This window comes from Felis catus, chromosome F2 (genome assembly GCF_018350175.1).
Source record: "Felis catus isolate Fca126 chromosome F2, F.catus_Fca126_mat1.0, whole genome shotgun sequence".
Classification (NCBI taxonomy): domain Eukaryota; kingdom Metazoa; phylum Chordata; class Mammalia; order Carnivora; family Felidae; genus Felis; species Felis catus.
The window spans coordinates 6,419,877-6,440,128 of record NC_058385.1 but is presented as its reverse complement, the minus strand read 5'-3'; the positions used below and the strand labels follow the sequence as shown (position 1 = coordinate 6,440,128).

The window sequence follows — 20,252 nt, the reverse complement described above, 5'->3', positions numbered from 1 at the left end:
CTGACCCTCCCCCATTCATGCTCTCTCTCTGTCTCAAAAATAAATAAACATTAAAAAAAAAATTTTAGTACCCATCTAGCCCATTTCCTACCCACCTCCCACCGTTCAACCCTCAGGTCTCTGTTGTTAACAGTCTCTTGTGGTTTGTTTTCCCCCCTCTTCTCTTTTTTTCCCTTTTTCCCGTGTGTTCATTAATTTCACATATGACTGAAATCGTATGGTATTTGTCTTTCTTTGATTGACTTATTTCATTCAGCATAATACATTCTAGGTCCATCCACATCATTGCAAATGGCAAGATTTCATTCTTTTTTGATGGCTGAGTAATATTCCATTGTGTATATATATATATATATCACATCTTCCTTATCCATTCATCATTGGATGGACATTAGGGCCGTCTCCATAATTTGGCTGTTGTCAGTGGTGCTACTGTAAACATTAGGGTGCATGTACCCCTTTGAATCTGTGTTTTGTATCCTTTGGGTAAATACCTAATAGTGCAATTGTTGGATCGTAGGGTAATTCTATTTTTAGTTTCTTTTTCTTTAAAAAAAAATTTTTTTTAACGTTTATTTATTTTTGAGACAGAGACAGAGCATGAACGGGGGAGGGTCAGAGAGAGGGAGACACAGAATCTGAAACAGGCTCCAGGCTCCGAGCTGTCAGCACAGAGCCCGACGCAGGGCTCGAACTCACAGAGTGAGAGATCATGACCTGAGCCAAAGTCGGCCGCTTAACCGACTGAGCCACCCAGGCGCCCCTCTTTTTCATTTTTTTAAAGTTTATTGTGAGAGAGAGAGAGAGAGAGAGCGCACACACACGTGTGTGCGTGCGAGTGGGGGAGGGGCAGAGAGAGAGAATCCCAAGCAGGCTCTGTGCCCTGAGGTGGTGTCTCATTGTGTTTTGATTTGTATTTCCCTGATGATGAGTGATGTGGAGCATCTTTTCGTGTGTCTGTTGGCCATCTGGGTGTCTTTGGAAAAGTGTTCACGTCTTCTGCCCATTTCTTGACTGGGTTGTTTGTTTTTTGGGTGTTGAGTTTGATAAGTGGATAGATACTGGATACTAACCCTTTATCTGATATGTCATTTGCAAATGTCTTCTCCCATTCTGCCAGTTGCCTTTTAGTTTTGCTGATTGTTTCCTTTGCTGTGCAGAGTTTTTTATCTTGGTGAAGTCTTAACAGTTCATGTTTGCTTTTGTTTTCCTTGCCTTTGGTGATGTGTCTAGTAAGAAGTTGCTGTGGCTGAGGTCAAAGAGGTTGCTGCCTGTTTTCTAGGATTTTGATGGTTTCCTGTCTCACATTTAGGTCTTGCATCCATTCTGAATTTCTTTTTCTGTATGGTATAAGCAAATGGTCCACGTTCATTCTCCATGATGCTGGCCAGTTTTCCCAACACCGTTTGTTGAAGAGACTGTCTTCTTTCCACTGGATATTCTTTTTCTCATTTTGTCAAAGATGAATTGACCGCATAGTTGTGGGTCCATTTCTGGGTTTTCTATTCTGTTCTGTTGATCTACGTGTCTGTTTTTGTGCCGGTACCATACTGTCCTGGTGACAACAGCTATCTAATGTAGCTTGAAATCCAGAATTGTGATGCCTCCAGTTTTGTTTTTCTTCTTCAGGATTGCTTTGGCTACTCGGGGTCTTTTGTAGTTCCATACAAATTTTATGATTGATTGTTCTAGCTCTACGAAGAATGCCGGTCATATTTTAATAGGGATTACATTTAAATGTGTAAATTGTTTTGGGTAGGATAAACATTTTAACAAGATTTGTTTTTCCAATCCATGAGCATATGGAATGCTTCTCCATGTCTTTGTGTCCTTTTCAATATCTTTCAGAAGTCTTCTATAGTTTTCAGAGTATGGATTTTTCACCCCTTTAGTTAGGTTTGTTCCTACATATCTTATTATTTTTGGTGCAGTTGTAAATGGGATCATCAGGGATATTGGCCTATAATTCTCCTTTTTAGTGGGGTCTTTGTCTGGTTTTGGAATCAAGGTAATGCTGGCTTCATAGAATGGGTTTGAAGTTTTCCTTCTATTTGTTTTTTGGAGTGGTTTGAGAAAAGTAAGTATTAACTCTCCTTTAAATGTCTGATTGAATTCCCCTGGAAAGCCATCTGGCCCAGGAATCTTGCTTGTTGGGAGATTTTTAGTTACTGATTCACTTTCTTGCTGGTTATGGGTCTGTTCAAACTTTCTATTTCTTCCTGTTTCAGTTTTGGTAGTTTGTGAGTTTCTAGGAATTTGTCCATTTCTTCCAGATTGCCTAGTTTGTCGGCACATAATTTTTCATAGTATTGTCTTATAATTGTTTGTATTTCTGTGGTGGTGTTTGTGATCTCTCCTCTTTGATTTCATGATTTTATCTATTTGGGGTCTTTTTTTTTTTGATAAGTCTGGCTAGGGGTTTATCAATTTTGTTTATTCTTTCAAGGAACTAGCTCTTAGTTTCATTGATCTTTTGTACTGGTTTTATTTTTGTTTCTATATCATTTATTTCTACTCTGATCCTTATAAATTACCCTTCTTCTGCTGGTTTTAAGCTTTATTTGCTGTTCCTTTTCTAGCTCCTTTGGGTGTAAGGTTAGGTTGTGTATTCTGCTTCCTGAGATAGGCCTGAATTGCAGTATACTTTCCTCTGAGGACTGCCTTTGCTGCATTCCAAAGGGTTGGGAGTGTTGTTTTCATTTCCATTGGCTTCCATGTATATTTTAATTTCTTCTTTAATTTGCTGGTTAACCCATTCATTTTTTAGTAGGATGTCTTTAGCCTCCATCTATTTGAGGGCTTTCCAGATTTTTTCTTGTGGTTGATTTCAAGTTACATAGTGTTGTGATCTGAAAATATGCCTGGTACGAGCTCAATCTTTTTGTGCTGTTGAGGGCTGATTTGTGACCCAGTATGTGATCTATTCTCAAAATGTTCCAGGAGTGCCTGGGTGGCTCAGTTGGTTAAGTATATGACTTCAGCTTGGGTCATGATCTCATGGTTCATGAGTTTGAGCCCTGCATCAGGTTCTGTGATGACAGCTCAGAGCCTGGAGCCTGCTTCAGATTCTGTGTTTCCCTCTCTCTCTGTTTCTCCCTCGCTCATGCTCTGTCTCCCTCTCAAAGATAAATAAATATTTTTTAAAAATTAAAAAAAAAAAAAAGAATGTTCCATATGTACTTGGGAAGAATGTGTACTCTGTTGCTACAGGATGAAATGTTTTGAATATACCTATTAAGTCCATCCGGTCCAGTGTGTCATTCAAAGTCATTGTTTCCTTGTCGGTTTTTCTGCTTAGATGATCTGCCCATTGCTGTAAGCAGGGTGTTAAAGTCCCCTACTATTATTGTATTATTAATAATGAGTTTGTTTATGTTTCTGATTAATTGATTTGTATATTTGGGTGCCCTCAAGTTGGGGGGCAAAAAATATTTACAATTGTTTGATCTTCTTGATGGATAGACCCCTTAATTACGATATAACGCTCTTCTTCATCTCTTGTTCCAGTCTTTATTTTGAAGTTTAGTTTGTCTGATACAAGTATGGCTAATCCGGCTTTCCTTTGATGTCCATTAGCATGATGGATGGTTCTCTGTCCCTTTACTTTCAATCTGTAGGAGTCTTTAGGTCTAAAATGAGTGTCTTGTAGGCAGCATATAGAGGGGTCTTTTTTTTTTTTTTTTATCCATTCTGATACCATAGGTGTTTTGATTGGAGCAGTTAGTTTATTAAAATTCAGAGTAATTATTGAAAAATATGAACTTAGAGCCATTGTGTTGCCTGTAGAGTTGGTGTTTTTTGGTGATGTTCTCTGTTCATTTCTAGTCTTTGTTGCTTTTGGTCTGTTTTGTTTTGTTTTTTCTCTATTCAAAGAGTCCCCCTTAGAATTTCTTGCAGGGCTGGTTTAGTGGTCACAGACTTCTTTAGTTTTTCTTTGGCTGAGAAACTCTTTATTTCTCCTTCTATTCTGAATGACAGCCTCGCTGGGTTAAGGATTCTTGGCTGCATGTTTTTCCCATTCAGCACGTTGAATATATCCTGCCACTCTTTTCTGACCACGCTTCTGTGGACAGGTTTGCTGCGAACCTGATCTGTCTTCCCTGTAGGTTAAGGACTTTTTTCCCTTGCTGCATTGAGGATTCTGTGTATTTTGTGAATTTGATATGTCTTGGCTGTGGTCTACTTGTTGAATTTAATTGGGAGTTCTCTGTGCTTCTTGGATTTTGATGTCTGTTTCCTTCCCCAGATTAGGGAAGTTTTGCTCACATAAACATTCCCCCCCCCTTTTCTCCTTCTTCATCTTCTGAGACTTCTGTGATACAAATGTTATTCCTCTTTAATAAGTCACTGAGTTCTCTAAGTCTTGTGTCATGATCTTTGGCCTCTGTATCCCTCCTCTCTTCAGCTTCACTATTTTCCATAATTTTGTCTTCTGTATCACTCATCTGCTGCTCTGCCTTGTCCATCCTCGCTGTCATGGCATCCATTCGAGATTGCATCTCTGTTATAGCATTTTTAATTTTAGCCTGACTAGATTTTAGTTCTTTCCTCTGTAGAAAGGGATTCTCTGGTGTCTTCTATTTTTTTTCAACCCCAGCTAGTATTCTTACAATTGTGGCTTTATTTTTAGTTTATTTTTATTTTTTGAAAGAGGGGGTGCAAGTGAGTGAGGGAGGGGGAGAGAGAGAGAGAGAGAGACAGAGAGAGAGGCAGAGAGAGAGAGAAGCAGGGCTCATCCAAAGTGGGGCTTGAGCTTATCTGATTCAGGACTAGAACTCAGGAACTGTGAGATCATGACCTGAGCCAGTCAGATGCTTAACCGACTGAGGCACCCAGGCTCCCATAACTGTGGTTTTAAATTCTATTTCAGACTTTGTCTGCATTTCTGAAACATTTTTTAGAATAGATTCCTAGAAGGGCAATTAAGTTTCAAAGTAAGTATTATTTTTAAAGTTGCTTAACTGTTTTTTTTTTTTTTTTTTTTAGAAAAAATTTTCCACTTTGTATTCTTACTAGAGTATAATGCAATTCTGCTGTCCGTCAGATTTTCTGATATTGGGTGGGGGGGCTACTGATGACTGAAGGAGCTTATACACAACTCAGCCCGATTCTCACAACAATCCTGGGAAATCTGTGAGGAGACATACTGATGGCTACGTTTTTTGTTGAATTCCAGAGATTGTCACACAGTTGGTAAGATGTAGGATGGGGACAGGTCATAGCCTTCTGATTCCAATCCTTAGTACTCTTGTCGCTGGAGTCTTCTGCTTCCCAGTAAATGCAAAAACAAAACAAAAATAAAAGCCAAAATCAATGATAATTTTTGGTTGTCTTCATAGCTTCATGTTTATGTTATCATGGGCAATCAAGAGTTACCGTTGCTAGGTCTATTTGAAAGTAGTAAACGTTTGGAAATTTATCACTAAAAATGATCACAAGTCTGATGCAAGTCATAGTATGTTCCTCCCCTACTTCATCACAATATTTGTAAAGCATGTGCATTTTCTATAATTGAAATCTTTTAGTTAATAGCATTTGTGTTATAATTTGTGCAAGAGAAATATTTTACTGAAATTCCATTAAAATGCTGTGTTTGTAGTTGAAAATGAGAGTTCACATTACTTTCATTTTTTTTCCAGTGTGCTAAAACATTTATAAATTTGATGACTCACATCTCCAAAGAACAGACAGTTCAGTATATACTAACTATGGTGGATGATATGCTGCAGGTAGGTATATTCTTTATTTAATCCATTTGGTGACTTCGTTGTTTTATATCCTGCGCGGTAACAACATTTTTGTACGGTGTCACTTATACCGTGGATTTCTTCTGAGTTGGAATTGCTAGTAGTGTTAAAGATGGGAATGCCTCCACACAGGCTCTTTTTGTTGTTTTTCAGGATGTCCAGTAATTAATTTGTATTTTTTTCATAATACCTCGGAATTCTTTGTTCAACACCAGTGATATTGGGTAAATCATCTGAGGCTCTCTGGGTGCTCTGTGTCCTTCCAGGCAATGTGGCTTCTTCTCTTTCAGTCATTCAGCAGATTTCGGTGCCCCTGCCGTCCTCCAGGCCAGTGCCAAGCGCTGGGGGTTCAGTGCTGAATGTAGGCAAGGTGCTTCCTCTCAAAGATCCTGTCTCTTTGGAGAACGTTTTGCTTATCATCTGAGACTTTTCCAGTTGCGTAAAGTTCCTATTTACTGTTTTACTGTCCCCGAACACAGAGGGGCCTCCCTTAGTCATAGTTTTGTATGTTCCACCAGAGTATAGTCTAGATTGAAATTGTTGGTGTACAGAGCAGTTCTTTTCGAGAAAGGCCACCTGGGCCGCTAAATCCAGTGCCTGACCACTTCTTCGGGACTTGAGGAACGGTGCCAGTGTGGTTGCTTGTGTGGAGCGTTGTTCTGTCAGTTTACAAAGAAACACTTACTGATGGCCTGCTATGTGCCAGGCGCTGTACAAATTGTTAGTGAAGGTACAAAAGTTAAGAAGAATGGTGTTGTCTACCTAGGACCCTCATTTATAGGAATGTAGTGATTTTATAATGCGGGTAAGGATCCGTGTCCAGCCTGGGCTGATGCAGGCCTGTCTGAGAATGACTTCGGTCTCTCTCAGCGCTTTTTTCTTCCATAAAGTTAAGAAAAATGAGGAATGATGTGGTCTGCCTTGGTTATCCTGCTTACTGGATAGGATTGCACCTAGAATGAGCAGGCTTGAGTTCGCGTGCAGACTTTGCTTTTATTTATATGTGTATACGTATGTACAACACACACATGCGTGCACACACAGATATCCTCATTTTTTATACATATATCTGTAAATTAGAAACCAGGAGTTCACACTATCTCCAGTTTGATTTCAGCTCAACACCAGAGTTCATTCGAGTCTGCCCTTTCCACGTTCGTAACTCTCTCCTGTGGCAGTGAGATCGTGATCCCTTCTTATCCTTTGTGTATTTACTTGTCTGTTCCGCCCTATAGCACAAGGAAAGGAGTTTCAGAATTGCTGACCCATACAACTGTGAAAAATGAGCCCTTTAACTAGAGTTCAGTATTTGTTTGCAGTACTTTTTCTTTAAGCCGAGAATATGTAGTCAGAGTATTGTATTCAGAATAGTTATATTATTTTTCTTGAAATACAGTTAGATTCACTTGTGTTTTTGGGTATTCTACTTATCTTTTTCTCGTTCTTGTTGATTTTTATTATTTTTGATTATGTAAAACACCAACATGCTTCCAGAAGTCAAAACTATATAGAAAAGATACAATCAGAGAAATGTCACCAAACCCTAACTCCCCATCCCTGCATTCCCACCTGTCTCTTGTTAGGTAACCAGTATCATAGATTTCTGGTTTTATCCTTCCTGGTTCTTTTCTCCTCCTGCAGAAATAGTCAGATACATGTAATACGTTTTTATTTCCTTCTCTTTCTTTTTTTTTTTTTTCAAATGTTTATTTTCAAGAGACAGAGCATGAGCAGCGGAGGGGCAGAGAGAGAGAGGGAGACACAGAATCCGAAGCAGGCGTCAGGCTCCGAGCTGTCTGCGCAGAGCCCGCGCGGGGCTCAAACCCAGGAACTGTTAAGGTCGTGGCCTAAGCAGAATTCGGACGCTTAATGACTGAGCCACCCAGGCGCCCCATATTTGTGTCTCTTTCTTACAGAAAACATGTAGTAAATATAATCTCTTGTATTTTGCTCGTCTCACCTGACAGAATATGCCAGAAATCATTCCATGTCAGTTCATAGATATTTCCCATATTCTCTTTAGATAGCAACAGAGTACTGTTTTGTTTTTTTTTTTCTTTTAAGATTTTATTTTTAAGTAGTCTCCACACCCAGTGTGTGGGGCTCAAATTTCCAACCCCAAGACCAAGCGTCACACGCTGACAGCCAGCCAGGTGCCCCGCAACGAAGGACTCTTTTAGTGGATGTACTGTGGTTTACTTAATAGTCTCTGATGTGATGGACATTGAGGTTGGCTCATATACATATTTATTTTGGTTTAATAAAGTTTTTATTATTTTTTTCATTTTTATTTTTTTAAGAAAGAGAGAGCAAGTGAGCAGGGGAGGGGGCAGAGGGAGAGAAAGATAATCCCAAGCAGACTCCACTCTCAGTGTGGAGTCCGACGCACAGCTTGATCCCACATCCCTGGGATGGTGACCTGAGCCAAAAGCGAGAATCAGATGCTCAACTGACCGAGCCACTCAGGCGCCCCTAAAGTTTTACGTTTCAAAATGTCCATTGGTTTGGGCCGCCTCATGAATCTTCACCAGCAGCTGGGACATCTCTGACTTTGGTGTTTCTGGTGTAAATTACTTGGGCTCTGTTTTGAAACCAGTTAAGAAGTCCTTTATAAGGAGCCCTTGAAGGACCTCCCTGGCCAGGGAACCACGAATTTCAGTCTCAGGTAACAACTAGGGTTTATAACCTTTATAGTTGGGAAGTTGTTTGGGGTCTGTCATGTGTCAAACGAGACAAGGTTATTGGGCATGTCCCGAACTTTGCCTTTGGACCACGTCTTTTTGGCTTTGCCTTCAGATTTGTTCACTGGGTCTTTGTCTTTCTTGGCCAACTTTATGGTATCTTCTTCTTCTCATTGTCCTTGGGTGGTATCACAGAGCTGGGGGGAGCACCCTTGCAAAGATGTTGGACGAAGAGTGGTTCCAACGTTTTGTAATTAGAAATAATGAGGCCCAGAATAACCTTGTGCAAATGTATTTTCAGATGGTCAGGAATGTACTTCATGGTAAATGGCTAGAAATAGGCTTGCTGGGTAGAAGAGAACTACATACGTAGTTTTGTTAAGATATTGCTGTATAATTCCATTTTGCAGTCCCACCTACGTACGAGAACACCTGTGTCTCTACAGCCTTGCCGACAGAGGGCATAGTCAGACTTTCACATTTTTGCCAGTCAAGATGGATCTAAAGTTGAACACCTTCAGATGTATAGTTTTATTTCTTCTCCTTGTTGGCCTGTTTTTATGAAGTGTATGTGGAGGGATGAGACTTAGGTAGCTGACATTATCCTCGGCTATTGATTAAGCATATTTTATAAATTGATTTTATTGGTACAATTTTAGTAACCTTGAGAAATTTGCACATGACCCCTATCGTTTGATTTCTTGTGCTGTTTAAAAAATACTGTAATTATAAATGTTATCCTATTTTTAACCAGTCATTTCATTCTTTAATACTTCTGGGTAGAATACTTTCGGACAGAATTGCTTGCTTTTCCTCATGTGTTTAGTGTTGGGCACATAATTTTGAAGATGACGTTGTTTTCTGTCCTCAGCTATCAACAGGAATTGTTAAATGCCTTTGAGAAGAAGGGCTTTTCCCATATTCTCTTAAAGGTTGGTAACTTGAGTACCTGGAACAGTGATGAATGGAAGATGCATTTTTAAGCAGGAATTGAAACCACAAAGGACTAGTCAAGGGAGATGGGTTTTAAACTTACTTAAAATGTAAAAAATAGTGTCTCTTCTTTCTGTATGTAGGGTCCTTGGTTCATTTGTGTGCCAATGATAATTACCGTTTTAACTTGAGAAATAATCCACTAATGGAGTAAATGATGACTTCTGCAAATTTTGAATCCCTTGATAAAATCATTATCGTACCTTGCAATTGTTATTCCAAACTGTGATGACTCATCACTTAAGGAGATGTTAGTCTGCTCCCCAAATAGGTAGGTAACTGTAAGCACAGACCAAAATTTAAACCAATGTGTTGAAAAAGAACTAAATGATCTGAGAATTGTTTGTGTTTTTTTGTGATTTTACCAAATATTGCTACTTGGCAACCATATTCATTTAGTGAATCAGAAAGTATATTTCAGCCAGTGAAACGTACAGAAAACTTAGGTGAGAGGTAGCGTTTGCATGATGTGAACTAAGAATTAATTGTTCCTCAGATCCTGTCTATCTGCCTAGTGTTCCATGCTGTGTTTTGCTGTCTTTATCCGCCCTGCTTTTCTGTCGTGATTGTCAGGAGTAACCCGATTTTATTGGTGTGGAGACAACATTGGGAAGCGCAGGTCAGAGGTGCAGGCTCAGAAGTGTAACTTAAATTGCTTTTCCCCGCATGGGTGCGGTCTGCTAGCTTGGCTCACTTGACTTAAAGCTAATCATGATAATTAAAGGTATTTTGAAGTATCTATGCCTGCCCCGTCACCACCCCGACCCGTAATAGCAGCTGGCAGAAGAAGACACACTGATGGGACCCGGAACGAAAAGTTGAGAAACAGTGCACAATAGAGAGATGCATTCTGATGAGTGATATCATTTCTTTTCTTGTTTCAGGAAAATCACCAGCGGGTCAGCATTTTCTTTGACTATGCTAAGCGCAGCAAGAACACCGCCTGGTCCTACTTTCTGCCGATGCTGAACCGCCAGGATCTCTTTACTGTTCATATGGTAAATTTTGAATTGATTAAATTTCTGATCTGGGGAAGAAACACTCTTGGGCTATTTATGACTTAGTAACCTCCCAGTTCCCCCGAGGAGTAACGGCTGTGATGTTAATTTTTCAAAGCAGTGTTTCCATTGATGTTTAGTAATCTGGGGGTATCGGGAAGACAGAGGAGATGGGGTTGCTCTGAGAGAGTTAAAGTTTCGTAGAGTATTTGTTGAGCTCATGAGCATGAAAGCCTTTGGTAATTGCATGTGCAAAGAGCTTTTGATTGTCTGTGACAGGATTAACCACATTTTACTATAGAAATTAAATTTTGTTTAGTTGTGTTTTTTTAATGTTTATTTTTGAGAGAGAGAGAGAGAGAGAATATCTTTATTTTTTTATTATTATTATTTTTTAATATCTTAAGCAGGCTCCACGCTCAGCACGGAGCGTGACGAGGGGCTTGATCCCACGACCCTGGGATCGTGACCTGATCTGAAATCAAGAGCTGGACCCTCAACTGACTGAGTCACTGAGGTGCCCCCCAAAATATATTTTCACAAGTGAAATACAAACTTATTTTGGAGGAGTTGGGTATTAAAAAAAAATCTTGCAGTAGAATGGTTATAAGAGTCCTACTTTTTAAGGTATATGATGTGATTTTTAGAATCAACATGGCATTCAAGGTCATTTCTTATTTTTCAGGCAGCAAGAATTATCGCAAAGTTAGCAGCTTGGGGGAAAGAACTGATGGAAGGCAGTGACTTAAATTACTATTTCAATTGGATAAAAACTCAGCTGAGCTCACAGGTACAAGATACTTTTTCTAGTATCTTTGAAAGGAATGTGACGCCCATATACAGATTCTTATGGTAATTGTATAAATGGTAAATAAAAAAAACGTTATATTAAAATAATGCCATTTTGAACTACTCTTAGGTATGGTAGTATGCTTCACTTTTTCTTTCTTTGACCACCTTCAGCTCAAACTTTTCTGTCTTTTCTGCCACTTGGGGTTTTCCATTCATGCTTTTCAGTGGATGAGGAGGATCTTCCCTCCTGGGGGCTAACCACCATCACACAGGCGGGGGACCGGAAAGGACTTGCACGGCTCCAGAGGGGGGACTCACGTAAGGCTTGCAGGAAGTGGAAAGAAACAGTGTAGCAGGAGACGGGGTGCCGGCCCCGAGGCTAAGAGACTTCAGGTGCAGCTCCCACGTCTGCCGTGGGACCCCAAACCTCCGAGATTTGTGTGGGAAATCTTGGATTTGGGGAGAGCTCTTCATTAGTCTGTAGCTGGGATCGTTTATGTCCTTCTGGTCACAGGGTCACGGCAAGCTGTCGACCAGTTACACCAGTACACAGAATGGCGCCGGGTGCCGCCAGGGACTTTTAAACTGCAGACAACCCGTTGCAGATCAGGGGTCAATCCAGTTATTCTAGTCTTGCCCAAGAGTCCATACAAGGCTGCCAGGCGCCCCCCGGGTAAGCCTGGAGCTGCCGGGTCTAGCTGCGAGGTAACCGTTACTGTGGCACCTTCCCGGATGCACCGTATCATCGTGGGATCGAACATTTGGGCCTGAGGTTAGACGTGAAGCCTGCTTGTGGCCATCTTGGTTGCTTTCAGACCTTTCTAGCTCTACTTCCCCACGGAGGAAAACAGCTTGCTGGTTGAATGACGGGAAAAATGAAAGGTTTTCTGTTTTTGTCGTCATGGTTCCCTAGAACAGGCAAAAGATAGGACAGTTATGGTGGCCCGGTGGTTCTTTCCTTTAGGCTTCAGTGACTGATAGCAGTGATAAGAGGGAGACTGGGAATGGTTCGCAGAAGAGGGGTGAAGCGAAGGTGGGTGGGGGAGGAGTAGTACTGTGGGGAAGAAAGGGTAGAAGAGAACGAGATTTTGGCGTGGGGATGGCTCCCGTGAAGAATGGGACCAGGAAAGTAATACTGGTAGTGTTTTGTCTGTGTTATAAAGGTCTATTTGAAATAAAGTTTTGGAAAGTTGTAATTCAGATCTCAGGTGACGTTTTAATAGATTCTAATTTGAGGCATAAGAGAGAGACACGATGACATTTTCCTTGGGTTTATTTTTTGTCTTATCGTTGTTTGCCTTTTTGGGGAAGTCTAATTAATTGCCCTTTATATTTGGACAGGGATATTTTGGAGTCTCTTGAACACGATTAATTATTTTTTATACCAGTAGCATAAATTTTAAGTCTTTTTGGCTTAATTTTTAAAAGTATTTTTTCTAAGAGCCACAGACTGGCAGGTTTTACTAAATTTGGGAGGTACTTAAAAAACACACTTAGAACACGAAAAGTAGGGAACACGAAAAATAGGTGTGCAAGGATGAGATTTTACATTTCTAAGCGTATGGCATTTGGGATCCGAACGCTTAAGCTTCCCCTCTCCCCTCCCTTTTTTTTTTCTTTTTTGAAATTAGTCCTTCCTTTGAACAAACTTTATTTGTTTTGCGTTAGCTTTTTGGTGATGATAGTGAGGCTCTATTGTAACTGGATTCATAAAATGAAAATTGGGAGGAAGAATGTATACTGCAGTTTGCCACTAACATTTCGGGTTGCTTCATGCTAGATTTTTCCTCCCAAGAATAACATTTATACCATGCCTCGCAGATGATTTGTCGCTTCTGGAATGATTACGGTTATAACTGTGTCCAGGAAATATCCTTATCGTCGCTAGTGGAAGCAAAATATTTCAGTGTCTAGAACAGTTTTCATTAGAACTAAGCTTCTTGGTATTGGATGAATGCTTTTCTTTATCTTTCTGGCGCATTCTTTTTTATCACCTAGTCTTTGGCTTTCTTTGGTTATGGTATCGCGTTTCTGCTTTGCACGTCCTGCTACGCGGTGACTCCTCAGAGTGCCAGGCCCCGTCTGGCTTTGCTTCTCAGAGTCTGGCCACTCCTTCTGCTAGGATCTGAACTGCATTGTCTTTCTTGCCACGGGCAGACACTTCTTCCACAGCCTTCTATCAGGGTCCAATTACCGACTTCTTGTTTAAAGAATGAAACAGGATTATTTGGGATTCTATTTGCTACTTTGCTTAAATGTCATGTGATGGCACTGTATCTGGAAGGTCTCTTCTTTTCTACCATCGTTAGTGTTTTCTCTCTCATAAAAAGGACCACAGTTTCATAATTTTAATAGAAATACATTTTCAAAAGCCCAAAATAGTTGCAAGTTTGGGTTTTTGGTTGACTTCATAGTGACATTTAGGAACTTTTTCTTTTTTGGTAGTTTAAGCATCGTGTATATAGGTTGGAGGGCTTCATGCCTGGCATTTAGTACATAATAAATAAAATTAGTTTGAATAAAACTGAATAAAAATATCCTTTCAGAAATTCATTACCACTTTTCTCTTGCACATTTAGCCTTTGACCTTCTACCTTTCCTTTAGTCATTTCTGTAAGTCATTTAGACATTATGTAACGTGTGAATTTCTGATTGTCATTATAAACTTACTAGCATTGCTATGGATAATCTAATTTTAAGTTCTGTGTAGTATCTTCCCATTAATTAGGCACCTGTTTTGAAAGCATTGCCACAGAAAAGAGTGTAGGTAGTTCAGCTTAAGACAATCATCTTACCTGAAAATCAGTTCAATAAGTAAATCCTGAGACTTGGAAATTTGCACCAGCTTCACTTAATGAAATTTAGCTGGAGCTTAGTATTCAGTTTATTATTGTTCCTTTTTTAATTATTAAGTTATCTGGGAGAGTGTAATATTTAGAGTATTTCATGTCGCCCCCATGCTTTTTATTAGCTGATGATGTTCCATTAAGTAGGGTTAAGAAAAAGAATTATGAAATTTGCTTAGCTCCCTTTTATAAGCTGATAAATTCAGATAAAAATTAAAAACAAAACTAAGTAATAAGTTATTTATTTCGTAATAGAAACTGCGTGGTAGCGGTGTCGCTGTTGAAACAGGAACAGTCTCTTCAAGTGATGTAAGTATATTCCTTCTTAATTCACTGGCCTCCTAACACCATGAACATAAGTTATTTTGAGTCATTTAAAATTTTAACGATGTTTTCTAGCTCCGCAAATGTACATCTGTGGATTTGATATCGCCTCCGGTTAGGGTAGTAGCATTGTAAGAATCGTATGTGTGTGTGTACATAGGCACACGCACACCATTTATAAATATTTATGGTCTCTTGGGAGACTGGAGACTTGTTCTTCCTTGTTGCTCTTCTTTTCGGGTCACTTCATCTCGGACCCGAGAATGAAAGCAAGAGTCTGAATTCAGATCCACAACTGGAGTGAATAATTGTAAAGTTGCTGACGTCGAGCTTCAGTTGTCTGATAACCTCTCCAATATCTGTCTAACGGATACGTGAACAGTATGTCAAGCAGTGGAAAACAGTTCAGTGATGGCTTTGAAACTCGTTACTTGCACTGTGTTTCTCAAGGCTTTATGTAGGGGCTACATGGTGGCCAGAACCCCACCCGCCCCCTTGTTTTTTTTGGCCAAACTCTCCCCACATTTTTGTAGAGCCAAAAGGCTAGAGGTTGAAATGAATCCCGTCTCCCCAAGTTTCCTTCTTGATTAGAATTATCTTCCCCACTTGGGAACAGCTTATCTTTGTTGCACTCAGAATAGCTCAAGAACAGGCAATGAGTTTGGACAAGTAAGGGCCGGCCTGAGTAGAGCCGGTTGAGACAAAGGGACAAAGAAACTTAGAAATGTAGGTGAGGCGCGTCTGTCTTCATTTGTTGGAAATATATCTGGGGAATTAGAAAAAGTCTTTAGAGGGCAGTGTCTACAACCTGCCTATAGTACCTAAATGAAGCTCTGTGGAAGCCATCTAATGTTCCTACTGATTACCAATACGCCCATAATCTGCATGGGATGTGTTTGTGTGCCCTGAGACTGCAGATGGTTGCGGAACCCATTTTCAAAGCCGAGAGCAGGGCTTCTCTTGGGGCATGGGTTGAAGGATTTGACAAGTAGCATCTTAGGCCAGAAAATAGCTGTTAGCCTTCTGAAATGGAATCAGAACAAGGTGAGCAATCTTGTGGTCAGAGTGGGCTAAGCAGGTGCTAGGTTAGAAGTCCAGATATTCCGCCATAAGCGCATGTTTAAATTGAGAGTCTTTATGACTTGAATTTCTACCAGTTTGAACTTTTGAAAAGTTATTTAATTCATGTGTTAGACTTACTGGTAAGTTTTTTTAAAGGTGTTTTCAGAATCATGTATCTTACAAACTTACTTGCTTGTTAATGTGTTTGTAACTTATTAAAGCTTACACAATGAGTTGCAAGCTCCGGTGACATGGCATTCTCATTTTGTTCTTTTCTGTCCAGTGTATTGGGGGAAAAGAACTAATTAATTCAGTTGGCAGCGTATTAGTCAAAGTGGTTTACCTGGTAGACTCCTCTCCATCCCTCCCTAACAGAATTAGCATCGGGTAATTGTGAGTGAGGAGAAGAAGGCCTTTGATTTTGACCTTTTTCCCTTTCATACCCTTCAAACTTGAGCACACTTGCTGTCTCTTCCTGAAAGTTCCTACTTTTTCAGATGGCTATCAGCTTGGAAGGCAGACTTTACTAAGTTGAGCATAAGGTGTTAACCTTTCGTCTGCTACTTGCATTTTAATAGGGGAATCTGGGTTGGTAACTAATGTTTATTGAGCTCTTACTGTGTGGTTCAGTACTGCTTTGCTCATTGGGCATTTACATCTCTTTGATATTCACGCTCCCTCTCGGATGTAGGTCTTACCGTAAGCCACACTGTATAGATGTGAACAGTGAGGCTGCACGGAATGGCAGCACCGTCTTGCCCAAAGTCATTCGGCTAATGAGTGACAAAAACCCCGAAGAAAGGAATTGCTTGCCAAGGGAACTCCTTTTGAGGCAGTGGAAGGGGAATTGGGTCTGGGGACATTCTCCACGTTGCAGAGCCTGCCCAGACTTGTAAAAATATGGGTAGTATATCTTAAAATCCCTTTAGGTTTTCTGAGCATAGAAAAGGTTTGGGAAATTGCATTACATGATATTGCCACTTGATGGCAGTATAAAACACAAGTTTTACACTTCAAAATGTGAACTACGAATGATCTAATAGTCTTCTCTCTTAAAATGGCCACGGAAGCCTCATCTTGAGTTATAAGTGGGTTATTACAAACATTTTTGTTTAAATGGCATCACATAAGTGGGCTTGCCTTAGAATGCATTATGTTGTTTTTGCCCAAATATGAAAATGTTAACCAACATCAGATCTTACACACTCACCTTAAACTGTTTGGTTCTTTACTGGCTCTTGAAAGTGAGTACTCAGTCTTCTGTCCTTCTGAGGGAGCCACACAAGCCATGGAAGTTGGTTGGTGCTGATGTCCTGATAAAAAGGCACATACTGTGATCTGTCACGAACGGCAAGACTTAGAAGGAATCTGGGAATTTCGTGTTTGTTTGCTCGTTTTCTTTTCCCTCTGTCTGCCTTCACTTGCACCCGTGTGTGAGGGAGCAGGGTGACTTCTCATTTGGTCCTGATCTCTGGCCATTTTGTTGTAGATCCAGTTTAGCATTAGTTATTGCTAGATGAACATTGTTTCACTGATGGGAGTAAGTAACTGCAGGAAGTTGATGTGTTCTCCTTATTCCTTATTTCATCTTGCCTTTTAACGTTCTGGATCCATTCTGTCCACCCGAACTCTCCATGATGATGGAACTGGCCATCGTGGGAGCCACCGTGTGGCTCTCGAGCACTCGGAAATGCGGCAGGCGCGAGTAAGAAAGTAAATTTTCAATTTTATTTAGTTTGTTAACTTTTTTATCGAAGTATATATCACATACCATAAAATCCACCCATCTGCGCAGTTCAGAAGGTTTTAGTATATTTACAGAGTTGTGCAGCCATTACCACAATCTAATTTTATAACATTTCAACCCCTCAGAAAGAAACCGTGTACACGTTAATAGTCATTCTTCATTCCTGTTCCTTGCTCCCACCCTCTAGCAAACACCAGTCTACTTTCTGCCTCTCTCTTCCTCTTCTGGCCGTTTCATAAAATTAGAGCGTACAGCCCGCGGTTGTCTGTGACTGGCTTCTTTCACTTAGTGTAATGTTTTCAAGATTCATGCACGTTTTAACACATACTTATAGTATTTGAGAATGAGAGAAACGAAATTTAGGGTTTTTTTTTTCGGCTTTTGGCAAGATTTCTTAAATTGTCTTCGGTGGCGGTTCTAATATCCTCATTAATATGAAATTCGTTTTACTCTTGTAATTTAATGCTGTGCCCGTGTGACACTTTTCAGTCTTCCGCAAGAGGTAGAGTACTCGGTTTAGTTCTTCACCGCGTCGTTGTTGAGCACATCAGGAGTATCCCCGAGTAGCTGAAATGAGTCAGGAATTCCCGTGTCACGAATCCATACAGTTCGGGCCTCTTATTTAACTGCGGTCTGCTCTAGCTGGTGAGTCGTGAGGTCTGTGAGGACCCAAAGTAATTCACAAAGGATGTCTGTGTAAGTTTGACCTGAGGCGGATCTTGGAGGATTTTCATTGTTCAATTGCCTTTTATGTTCCTGCCACCAAATTAATACATCTTATTACACACTGGGGACCCTTAAAATGTGTGCACAGAACGAACGTTAAGGAGGGAAGATAAGAATCTGTGCGTTTTGTTTCTCTGATCATATTTTTGGAAGGATTATCCAGAGGTATATTCTGGCAGTACCAAAGAAAATTGAGTGGTAAGGTATTTCAGTACAAGACTTCCTTGTACAAATCATTGTCAAAGCATAGCAATGATTACAACAATAAGTAATCTAATCCTGTACGTTAGATGTGTTCTTGGAAGTTGTATACAAAGCAATAATTTATAAAGTAGTATTTTCTCAAGTTCATAATGATTTTTCTGCATAGTAAGGAATCTCGTTGGATGACTAAGCAAATTAGGTTGAAAGCAATGCTTGAAGGAGGTTGAGAAATTTGTAAATTAATAGTGAATTGTGTTTTTTTGGTAAAACTTAAGTCTGAGACTAAATTATCTCAATTTGGGCATTAATTTAATCTAGGTATTTTATGAGTATTGACTAGAAGATCGTTTTGCGTAAGCCAACTTCAAGAGGATTTTTGCCCTTCTGTATTTTAGTTCCTGCATATGAGGTAATAAAAATATACCTTACCATTGTTTTGCGCCTTGCAGAACTGATGTGAGTTCAGATTTGAGTAGCAGATGTTTTCCTTTTAATTTGTTAGGGCTGATATTTCCCTTTATTGATGATAAAACAGTTTTGAAGAGTTTAAGTGATTTGCCAAAGGTAATTTGGCAAAATTCTTGATAGGCAAAGCCTCTCCCCTTTTCCTTTCCTTCCTTTGTCTTTTTTCTTTTCTTTCTTTCTTTTTTTTTTAAATTATGTCTTAACTTACACAAAGTAAAATACACAGATTTTAAATGTTCAGCTAAAAGAATTGAAATGTCACATGTCCTCGTACTCAGCACTTCCCTTTGGCTCAACTCTTACCAAGGTTGTGGTTATCATGGAACCTAGTACCATAGATTAATTTTGCCTAATCTTTTTTTTTTTTTTTTCAACGTTTTTATTTTTTATTTTTGGGACAGAGAGAGACAGAGCATGAACGGGGGAGGGGCAGAGAGAGAGGGAGACGCAGAATCGGAAACAGGCTCCAGGCTCTGAGCCATCAGCCCAGAGCCCGACGCGGGGCTCGAACTCCCGGACCGCCAGATCATGACCTGGCTGAAGTCGGACGCTTAACCGACTGCGCCACCCAGGCGCCCCTAATTTTGCCTAATCTTGAACTCTGTTGTATTGGAGTATGAACTCTTACGTATCTGAATTCACTTGCCAATATTGTGCCAATGAAATTCATTCATATTGCGTTTAGCAGTGATTCATTCTTTTTTTTTTTTTTAAGTTTATTTATTTTGAGAGGAAGAGGGAGAGGGAGAAAGGAAGAGAGAGAATGAGCAGAGGAGGGGCAGAGAAAGTGGGAGAGAGAGAGAGAATCCCAAGCAAGCTCTGTGCTCCATACTGAGCCTGATGTAGGGCTCGATCCCACGACCCTGAGATCGTTACCTGAGCTGAAATCAAGAGTTGGATGCTTAACAGACTGAGCCACCTAGGTGCCCCTAGCAGTGATTCACTCTTTTTATTGCTGTGTAGGAATCTATTAAATGAATATTTTCTATTCTCTTGTTAATGGATATTTGGGTTATTTCTAGTTTGGGGCTGTTGTGAGTAATCTTGCTGTGAACATTCTTGTACATGTCTTTTGGTAGATGTAATCACTGTAATCACTTATGTCTGGAACACTTAATTCTAGGATGGAATTGCTGGGTTGTAAAGTATATATAAATTTAGTAGATACCACCAATCCGTGTTCTAAATCAATTTACGTATCTGTCAACAGAGAATGAGAATTCCAGTCGTTCCATTTCCTTACTGACATTTGGCATTGTGTTGTGTTATTTCTTAAAGCGAACGTCTGTGATAGAGTTAAAAATCACACACATAGGTGCACATACTCGTTTTTAGTTCTATGAGGAAGGATTCATGTAATTGTTATGAAGCATTAAATACTTTTCGGACTGTTGAAATGGGCAGTCCTCCATTTCATGTAAAACTGGCTTCTGGAATTTATTTCAGTCAATTTTGTGTTTGAAAAGTTCAACTTAGTGCTTCACCAGGTCTGCTCTGGTGTACATTTCACTGTCTGTGGGGTAGATGCCTTTTATTGCAATACAGACGTGTTATTTCAAGTGCCCATGATTCCAGGATTTAAGTGAATATTATCTTTGCTCTTTCTCATTTAGTCTGTACTTAAATCCCAGCATTATAGGGGGGCACCTGGGTGGCTCAGTCGGTTG

The 20,252-nt window shown here is 40.0% G+C and overlaps 1 protein-coding gene across 3 annotated transcripts in view; it reads left to right on the top strand.

Moving 5' to 3' along the window:
- Positions 1 to 20,252, top strand: part of ATP6V1H (ATPase H+ transporting V1 subunit H) — a 105,377-nt gene that overhangs the window by 8,649 nt on the left and 76,476 nt on the right. For 2 of the 3 annotated variants that reach the window (XM_045049593.1, XM_003999812.6), the window contains exons 4-7: positions 5,640 to 5,729; positions 10,306 to 10,419; positions 11,105 to 11,209; positions 14,313 to 14,366. In XM_045049593.1, coding sequence (XP_044905528.1) covers positions 5,640 to 5,729; positions 10,306 to 10,419; positions 11,105 to 11,209; positions 14,313 to 14,366 — 363 coding nt within the window. The remainder of the gene's footprint in view (positions 1 to 5,639; positions 5,730 to 10,305; positions 10,420 to 11,104; positions 11,210 to 14,312; positions 14,367 to 20,252) is intronic. The other variant, XM_045049592.1, reaches the window with a different exon arrangement.